Raw genomic sequence first — 9,918 nt, forward strand, 5'->3', positions numbered from 1 at the left:
TTCTTTTAAGTAAGAGCTGCAACAAAAGAAAAATGTTAGAAGGAAAAAAGATTCTTATTTTGGCTTTTGAAGACTTCAGTATTAAATGAGGTCAAATGCAAACACATGCAACATGAAATCTAGAGAACACATTACATCTAGTGTGGATGGACTGATTTCACTGGCACAATATTTTGGAGGCAAAAGAAGAAAATCAATTGTTGGCACTCACAGAGCAGAGGATGTCTGAAAAGGATTTGACTCCGGCTTTTATTGCTCTCAATGTACATATACAGAAACAGACATACAACTCTAACAAGGGAAAAACTGAACAAGATGAACATAAACATTTGACTAGTATGCACAGGCATATATATATATTACAGTCCTGACTGCCCGGTGTCATCTGATCCTGTCCTGTTTGGTGGTTGAGCTAAAACAAACAGTGATGGATGTGCAGTTATTGCTGTGTAGAGCTGGATCAGCAGCTCCTGGGGCAGGTTGAACTTCCTGAGCTGGCACAGGAAATATATCCTCTGCTGGGCCTTTTCTGTTTGATGGTGTCTGATATTTGGCGCCTACTTAAGTTCCTGGGAGATTGTGGATCCATGAAACCTGAAGGATTCCACAACACACAGTTCAGTTCAGTACACCCTTCACCGAAGCGCATGAAGAGTGTGAAGAGGCTTATCAAGACTGCAGTAAAACACATTCAGGTCATCTGTCAGATGATGGGTCTCTACAGTGTGTGGAGGAATGGTCTCCTGTGATTGATGATGTCCTGCAAACCTCTTTACATTGATTCAGGGTGCAGGTTTTTACTCTTTGCTGTTTTGATCTCCCTTGTCAGTGTGTCTCTGGTCTCACAGGATCCTGTCCACACTTCTGTGGGCGTCCTGACAAAGCTGCCAGAGTTTTGCTGTAAACCAGGGATTGCTGTTGTTGTATTTGCAGAAAGTTTGAGTCCATCTTCTCACAGTCTTGACCAAAGGTTCTCTCCCGAAGCTGCATGGGGGGCTGATAGGCACCCTTTAATGTGGTATTGCAGTGGTCCAGTGTGTTATTATCCCTGGTGTGACATTCATGCTGTTTGAATCTACAGAGTTCGTAACTGAGATTTTCTGAAAACAGCTGGTTGCAGATAGGTATATTTCATAAATGATTCCATTGCCAGTTTAATGACTCATGACTTAATATACTTTTGGGCAATGATGAAAGTCTCCATTCATTTTCTGCTGCCATTGCAGGAACTGGAAAAATAAGTGTCAGTGTTGGAGTAAACATTCAAATGGACCATAACCTGTTATTCCATAAAGAACTAAAATATTTGATTTCATGGTATTGCATTCCTGAGACAGAGCAAGGGAGTCAGTAATGACAGAGATTGAAAGAAAGAGGAGCACAGTGATACAGTGTGCTTTACAAAAAAATTATACACCATCAGGCCCTCCACAACAGCTCAAATATATACACAAGCTACCGTTGTTTTATAACACAACAGGGAATTGCACTTATGAATAGTGTATACACAGGAGTGAAAATGTATGGAAAATGCAAGAGTAATGACAGTGAGTAGTAGACTAACTCAATATGGAAAAACTGAAACATATTGTTGAAAGTGCCATTATTTTCATTAGGACATCTCAGGCTGTCATCTTCAGACACTGCAATCAACCCCTGCAACTCCCATCTCTACGAAGCAGGAGGAAACAAGCAGGCACCCTTTAACGTTGTGATGTCTCAAATACAACATCCACACTGCCATTTGCTACCACAGACATGAGCAGACAACAGAGAGCAGCGACAACCTTACACACATCCTGTGCAATTCAGCAGGTTGAAAGCAGCAACCTGTCTGAAGCAATCAGACTGTGCAATACAGAACTAAATAAACAAAAGATAGATGGCTGATGTTTCTGGGGTTCTTTTATTGTAGTGTTGTATATTATTGTTTTAATGTAATTTAAAAAGTTATCATGGCTGTAAGCGTGTTATGTACGGTGTGTGTATAGGTCTAAATGTATGCATGCATGCCTGTACATAGATGTGTATAGTTTTGATAAATTATTTTGTATATGTATTTTCTTTTTAATTATGCAAAATGAATATGCAGATATATTTCTACCTACCTACCTTTTTATTGTAGATCTTGGATTTAATCAGTGAACAGGGATTGTAATTGCTGCCCTAATATTATTACTGTTACACAGATGTTGACCCTTTGCTTGAAAATTTGCTTGATATCTTTCAAAAACATGGGGAGAAGGCAATGAGCAATGAAAGAAGAATGACAAAAAGACAAGAAGTTAAAAGAAAATCACCTGAAAATTAGTAAAAAACAAAAAACAAAACAATCAAAAACAAAACAAACTAACAAAAAAGGCAAACGAAACATGGAAAGAAGTTCTTAAAATTATTAGAATTCTGTTACACAACTTTAATTATGTAAGGAAAGTGATGTTACTGCAGGTTTCAAAGGGTTAATAAACTCAACTCAAAGGGGGAAAAAATGGAGCTGTTGTTGTTAAAAGGTTATTATGCAACGGTTCTGCTGTTAAAGCCCACTTAGAGATCAAACTACGTTGCAGTCAGGTTCCTTTCAGTGTAACATTTATTGATGCGCACATCTATGATCACATATTTGGCTGATGTGGATGATTTAACTGACGGTTACATAACGTTAGGTAAACGCAGGCTCCTGTCGGGCTTGTTATTCTCTGAAAGCGTGGCTGTGCCAGCAGCTGGCAGCCAGCTTTGTGTCTGTCATTTTGACTGCTGGCGCTTAGAGCTTCACAACGTGCTGTGATTGGTGGATTTGGACCAATGGCTGCACAGAGCGCTGCTGACGGGAGGTTTTTGCGCGAAGGTGCAGATGTTGGCGGTCTGAGTCTGAAAAGAGAAGAAGAAGAAGGAGGTCTGCTCTTCACGCTGAGGCACTAGACGGTGAGAACAATGCTTTTATGCTAATGTTAATCCAGGCGTTCAGACCTTTCAAACAAGGTGCAGGTCGAGTTTAAGGTCACTTGGACACTTTTTGCAGCAGCACGAGGTCTGTTCAGCATCACTGAAGTCAGTTAATTGGCGGACTTTATTGTTATGGCCGCTGGGCAATAACCGTTACATGCAAAAACATTACGTCAAAATCCAAAAAGCATCTTATGCGTATTTATTTATATTGCAGTACTATACACGATGATGGATTTCTGAGTAATTTACACTAAGTTTGGCTTGCTGTATTGTTTTGAGTTAACATCATGTAATCGTGTAAAGTTATCAAAGTTAAGTTGTAAATTTAAGGTTTGCTAGTTTGCTCACTTTAGTGGTAGAGTCAAGAACTTTCTTTTTCTAGCTCTGCATCATCATCATCACGTTGATTTACTTTCTTAGTGATGTTTTGTGCCTTAGTGTCTCAAGCGTGTATCTTTACAGCATCTCTTTTGCCCCACCCCCACCATTTTCAGTAACATGTTTATGGTTTTCTGTGGCACCCACAGAAAACCATCAACTTTGCCTGTTAACCCTCTCGTGATTAACTCACATCATGACCTCACCATGCTGAAGACCCCTCCTCTGTACTGCTAATATTGTACTTTTAGTGAAGGCATCAGTGAGGTGGAGAACTTGTTCTGCCTGACATGTCATGTCATGTTGTAACTGTAACCTGGCAGATTATGTAACGCTATAATGTGCAGTATAATGTTCAACTATACTACACCCCCTGCTGCCTATATCATATGCTGAAATGATCACTAATTGCATCCATGTGTAATCAAATTAATGACATATGTATACATGGAGGGATGAGGTTATCCTAGTCTTACAATGCCCAAAACAGTGTATGTTTTGATTTTATAAGCCAAAGCAGGAGGGAACAAAAACGTTTTTTTCAAATGCATGCTCGCATGCTTGACCGATTATCTATCAAAACATGAGCTTTAACTGTCAGCTCCAGCACCAACCTGCAAAGAGGACATGGAAGTGTTGCAGATGTAGAAAAGTGCTTATGCAGTTCATACAATTAGACATGTATTGCTTGATAATAATCTATTTTTCTTGTTTATTTTTAGAGATATAAAGAGGCAATATGTCTGCTGAAATGGAAACCTGTGGAGGTAGGTGTAAACTAGCAGTCCTGGTATGCAATTGTAAATTTAAAAAGAAAGTTAAATTTAAAAAGTTTTACGACATTAAATGGCTTTTTAAAATTCAAATGTATTGCTTTAGACCAGGGGTACTCAAAGTGATTCAACTTGAGGACACTGTTGCAAAATGATAGAAGATTGAGGAGCAGTTAGTAGATAAACATTACTAATCAGTACAGAAATGTCCAAGGGGATCCTCCCGTCACATTTTTAAAAAAAAAACAGTCTTTATTTTGAAACTTTTTTTGTGCACTCTGGCATCTTATTTACACTCAAAGTACAAGAAAATCCCAGTGTGAATCGATTTATTTTCACTGTGAATAAGAAAATGCGCCCTGTTGCGAGCCATTTGCCCTTCGGCCCTAAATCGAGTATCACTGCTGTAAACCAAAAACAAAAAATGGCAGCTTTTAACTGCTTACCAGAAAAGTAGTGCAAAGCAAAAGCTGCTATGTCCCTAAAACCTCTGAACCGTATGAAAGACTCAAACACATAATACAAGTAACTGGAGACTTTTGATGTAGTTGGCACAGCAAGTTGCAAAAGTGATCTGTAAAGCAGGGCTCATACAAAACTTGAAAACCATCCTTGTTTTGTCATAGCCTGTTTTCATCTCCCCCTCATTGGAAGCGCACATAACAGGGATTATTGTTCTCCTCTGACCTCTCTGACAAAGCAGTGACCCCTGAAAAGGCAGTAGGAGGCCGGCGTGACCTCTTCTAATTATCCTTAGTCTGGAAATTCATTTTCAGTGGAAGCATATTCTGAGTGTAGTATTGAGTGCTGATATAGTTGACAACATTTCTTATAATCAGTCGTTTGTCATTCATCAAGTAAAAAAGGCTTATATTATATGGAACTAAAATGTTTTTATGACGTGACCTTGACCTCTGACCTCACACCATCACACATCTGCAGACATCCAAGTGAAGGAGCTGAGCAAGCGCGCCTCTGGCCAGGCATTCGAGGTCATCCTGAGTCCCGTAACGCCAGATGCCAAAAGCGAATTTCCTTTGTCCCCTCTTAGGAAGAAGGAAACATCACTGGATGAGATCAAGAAGAAACTGGAAGCTGCAGACGAGAGGCGCAAGGTATTATTGGAAATAACAATTTACTAACACATTGTAAACAAACTACCACTCCTCTTACGTTAAAATTCTCTTATGTCATTTTGTCAGAGCCAGAAGGCTGAAGTGCTGAAACACTTAGCTGAGAAACGAGAGCACGAGAAGGAGGTCATCCAGAAGGCCATAGAAGAAGACTGCAACTTTAGCAAGATGTCACAAGAGAAACTCAACCAAAAAATGGAGGCAAACAAAGAGAACCGCACGGCACGGATGGTGGCTCTCAATGAGAAATTCAAGGAGAAGGTAATTGGCTGATGGCGCATATCTTTATTTTTAATGTTGAAACAATGAAAACTTCAGTGTTGTGATGCTTCTGCTTTTTTGCACTAACAGGACAAGAAGCTCGAAGAAGTGAGGAGGAACAAGGAGGCGATGAAAGTGGTGGAGAATTAATTCGTTTGCTGGAAAAAACAGTTTTTACATTTCCAAAGATAAGCTTTATTTTTTTTAACTGACACTTCCAAGGAATTGTTTGTGTTAGTTCTGATTATGCTGTTGATTAAAGTTGGTTACACTGTTAGATTAGGTGTGGATATTATCTGACTTTTCTTTGCTCGAAGATTTCTTATTGGCAGCTGATAAGACTAGTTTTTGTGGTACAAATTCTATTTTTTCTCATTAACTGGTCCATGCTTCATACTGTTAAAATGCATCAAATGATGGTGTTCTGTGCTATTGATAATCTTGCATGTTTTGGATACTGTACAATATCAAAAGTTCTGTTATTAAACTCCATAAACACAATTTAATCGTTTTCTGTTTTGATGTGTGTCAAACACATTTGTGCTTTATGAATGCTGAAGATAAAATTATTTAATGTCTGTATGAGGTTAAACATGACGTGAAATTTTATAGCACATGATGTAGTACGCTGAGTAACACTTCAACATTGCTGACACCTACTGGCAGTCAAGTAATCTTGGTGATAGTTTTATGATCATTAAAACTGCATTGTTTCCCAGATGGTCACAAGATAAATGTGAGGGGAAGGGGTCATCATATTATACTTTTATTATTAAACCCTGTAAAAATCCTTAGTATAATCATTTTAAGGGTCAAATTTTTATTACTGAGCTCTTTTTTGTTGCTTTTTCTTTGCCCTCTGGTATCTTATTTACATACAGAGTACAAAACATTCCCAGTAAAAATCAATTTATTTTTATAGTGAGTTAAAAAAAAATGTTGAAGGGCCTGGCACCCTATTGCAGGCCAGATGTTGCCCGGGGGGCACGAGTTGAGAACCACTATCACATGTTTTTTGTAAAATTATTTAAATAAACCAGAGAAAAGATCTCTCTTTAGTTTACCTGGTCATAACCCACAGAACAAGGATGATAGATTGTAAGTAATCTACTCTCAGATGGTATGACAATAATAGCAGAATTTATAGATTAATATGTTTTGTCAGCGTGTGTCCATTAATCCATTGTCTCTAGCAACTTATTCTTATTGAAAGTGTGAGTGGACAAAGCTGTCTCTCTCTCATTTGTAAACAGTGATAACATCATGCATAAGCAGCTAAATGGGGCCAGTACTGACTGTCACAAGTTGCAGAGTAATTACATTGTCAGATATTCATGTAGTGAACATTGCTTTGGCAGGGTTGAAATGCCCAGATAACTCAAGAGCTCTTCTGCTGCTTCACAGCCAGATGCAACCATCAGTTGCATGTGTTAAGTACACAAAATGATTCGAGTCTTTAGGAGAATTGACATACTTACTATAAATGCTGTATAAATGTTCCCTACAGCAGTTCATTTATGGACCGCAGATGTTTCCAGAAGCAGGAATGTAGAAAGAACATAGATATGAGCAACACGTGCATGCCACATGAGCGGCTATGTTTTGTGAGAGTGTCAGAAATCATGTTTTATGGGTTTGTTTACACTTTCTTGCATCTTGCACAGACTTGCAGTCAGTGTCCAGCCTGTCACCCGTGTTAGAAATGTCACACAGTGCCATGTGGCATTCGTTCAATGTCGAGTTCAGAGCAGCTGTGTTGGTATGCGCTCAGCGAATTTTCTTTCTAGAGCATCTAGAGTAAATTTGATACCAGGATTTCATTTTATTTACTATTACATTTGAATGGGCACTGATATGATACTGCCTGTTATGTATTGGAAAATTAAATTAGATATTTACTCAGTAAAACAGTTAATAGTCTCATTATGCTTTTATTTATTGTAATTCTTGAAGTGGTTTAAAAATATGTTATGCTATGTTTTAATTATGTTTAAACATTTTTTGTTAGAAATGGTACTCTAAGCAAAACCATGCTGTTACATATCATAATTCCTCTCTCACTTGTGTTTAGATTGTTTTCAGTTTTCAGGGATATGTAATACTTTGTGCCCACAGTATAATAATGTTTGTGGAAGCATATCATATAGAAATCTACACATAGCAGGCTGTGTTTGGACTGAGTCTGTATGCACACACACAGAGCTGCACAATCCCATCTTTGTCATGTGTTGGGAAGAAACTGCTGAACTCATCAGCCCAGAAAGCTGCTGGTCCCATAGTGCAGTGTTCCTCCACCAACAACACAGGGAACAATGGCTGGATCCACTCCAACATCCCTTTCTTAGCCTGTGCTGGACTTCTGGAATCTTGCTCATGATCATGACTTTTCCCCGGCTTCACCAAGGTATTATCAGCACCACTGTTATCTGCTCTATTCTGCTAGGTGTGCATCACGATCTGAGCATCTCACTCTCCAAAACTGTCTTTTTTCAAGTAAGACAGAGTGGATTTTACCCAAGAGACATATTCAGTGTTATCCTAGATGCACCCTGAATCCGTCTCTGTTGGGAACATATAACTACATGATGGTTTAAATGGAGAAACAATGCAGATCTTTCAGATACTCTGAGTCTAACAAAGGGAACTTTGTCACTGAACGCTACACAAGGGAAAGGCACAGGCCATAAAACAGATTTGACCACACAAGTTAAGCAGGCTTTTTTTTTTGATAACCAAATGTGATCCAGTTGGGTTATCACTGTAATTTGGATGAAATCTTAAAGCCAAAACACTGACAGAGGAATATTGTCCAATTTAAGAATACTAAGGAGGCATGTAGCTCACTGTGACTCTAATTCTAGCTTTGAGGAAACCCTTGTTTGAGTGTAGGAATTTGTATTTAGTTAGTTCTCAAGGTTTATGGATTTGATGCATGCTTAAAGGAATACATGTGCAAAACTGAAATTCCCCTTCAACTTTTGGTAAATCAATAACTTTTTTCTTTCCATTTTCATGCAGCCTAATATACACACCATGACATGTAGGTGAGATATGCAACGATGGAATGTAAATAAGTACATTTAGACAGTGTTGCAGTGCTTTAGATCAGTTTTTTTTTTTAAGGTCTCAGTATATCAATTGCATTTTTAACCGTTCTTGCCGCAGTGTTAGGCAGAGAGGACTCAGGGTCTTATTTCAAGACTGGTCAAGACCACAGTTGTGGGGATATCTCTAAATCATCTGTGTAGAAAAGGAGTATTTCAGCACCCTACTGTTTATAAGTTTGATCACAGAAAAACAACCTCATACATAAAATTCACACCTGCAACGTTTGTTTTTATTATTTCATCAAAACATTTCTCATGATACACTTACACATACACACATGTATACACTGTGGCAATAAAAGAGGTGAATGAAGATCATTTTTAAAATTTGTTTTCTGTGGGTGTTTATATGGGAATGTGGGAACGTTCAGATCAACGGACAAACCAAACCAAACCAAAACCAGCAATGCAGGGTGGAAGTCTGCTGGAGGAAGGGAGAGAACAAACTGGTACCTGGGCCAACTTTTATAGATGGGAAGGCCCAGGTGAGTGTAATCATGCCAGCGACCCTCCCATGTTGGCAGACTTCCTGAAAAGGTTGGCCATGCTTGATTACTTTGAAAAACATGAGAAGAACGCGATGAGAAATGAAAGTTGAAATGACCCCCAAATCAACAAGAAATTAGCAGTACAAGAAATTCCCTGAAAATGAGAGAGAGAGAGAGAGAGAGAGAGAGAGAGAGAGAGAAAGAGAGAGAGAACCCCCCTTGGAAGATAAAAAACAAACAAGGAAATGACCTGGATAAATGCTTGAAATTTTATTTTATTTTTTATAATCTTAATATGTAACTACAATAATTGTATAGTTTTTCCCTAGCTTTTTTTTCGTTTTTTTTCCTAGTCATTTTTCACCTACTTTTAAAAATAAACTGAAATTGAAAGAAATCACACTAATTTGCTCAGGGTTCAAAGATCTAAATAAAAGGCATCTGAAAGCAGCACAATAAAAGGTATGTAGCTCCAGGTTTTAAGGGTTAAATGGTGACTCTTAATGGGTTGAAAATAAGGTAGGCTGTTCAATAATATAGTTCAGCATGACTAGTAAAATTATGTTTTAAAAATGTACAGAGGTTTTATAAACGAGGTCAAGTATTAGAAAAACCAGAGGGTCCTTATCTGATTGAAATGCCTCAACGGAGTGCCATGCGTTCATACGGCAGTGGAAGAATTTCAGTGGGCGGGCCGATCGGCCAAGAGGCCAGCTGTGATTGGTCAAAATGATGTGCGCGGCCGCAGGAAAGAGCAGCGCCGTGTTTGCTGATTGGCTAAAGGTCCCGCTCGTCGCACTGCCCGGTATCCTCCCAGCAGCTGAGAGAGCCG

At 38.7% G+C, this 9,918-nt stretch overlaps 1 protein-coding gene across 1 annotated transcript; it reads left to right on the forward strand.

Moving 5' to 3' along the window:
* The first annotated feature begins 2,833 nt into the window (after nucleotides 1-2,833).
* On the forward strand, nucleotides 2,834-5,997 carry LOC121945873 (stathmin-like). The gene is made up of 5 exons (XM_042490236.1): nucleotides 2,834-2,922; nucleotides 4,047-4,091; nucleotides 5,040-5,212; nucleotides 5,300-5,491; nucleotides 5,582-5,997. The coding sequence occupies exons 2-5, from the start codon at nucleotides 4,064-4,066 to the stop codon at nucleotides 5,639-5,641; spliced, it is 453 nt and encodes a 150-aa protein (XP_042346170.1). The 5' UTR covers nucleotides 2,834-2,922; nucleotides 4,047-4,063; the 3' UTR covers nucleotides 5,642-5,997.
* Nucleotides 5,998-9,918: the final 3,921 nt, after the last annotated feature.

The sequence above is a fragment of the Plectropomus leopardus genome, chromosome 7 (assembly GCF_008729295.1).
Source record: "Plectropomus leopardus isolate mb chromosome 7, YSFRI_Pleo_2.0, whole genome shotgun sequence".
Lineage (NCBI taxonomy): Eukaryota > Metazoa > Chordata > Actinopteri > Perciformes > Serranidae > Plectropomus > Plectropomus leopardus.

Bases quoted from the DNA above. Each gene is read 5' to 3' on its own strand.
- LOC121945873 (XM_042490236.1), top strand. From the start codon at position 4,064: ATGTCTGCTGAAATGGAAACCTGTGGAG. The intron at 5,213-5,299 runs GTATTATTGGAA...TCATTTTGTCAG, and splicing joins CTGCAGACGAGAGGCGCAAG to AGCCAGAAGGCTGAAGTGCT. The intron at 5,492-5,581 runs GTAATTGGCTGA...TTGCACTAACAG, and splicing joins ATGAGAAATTCAAGGAGAAG to GACAAGAAGCTCGAAGAAGT.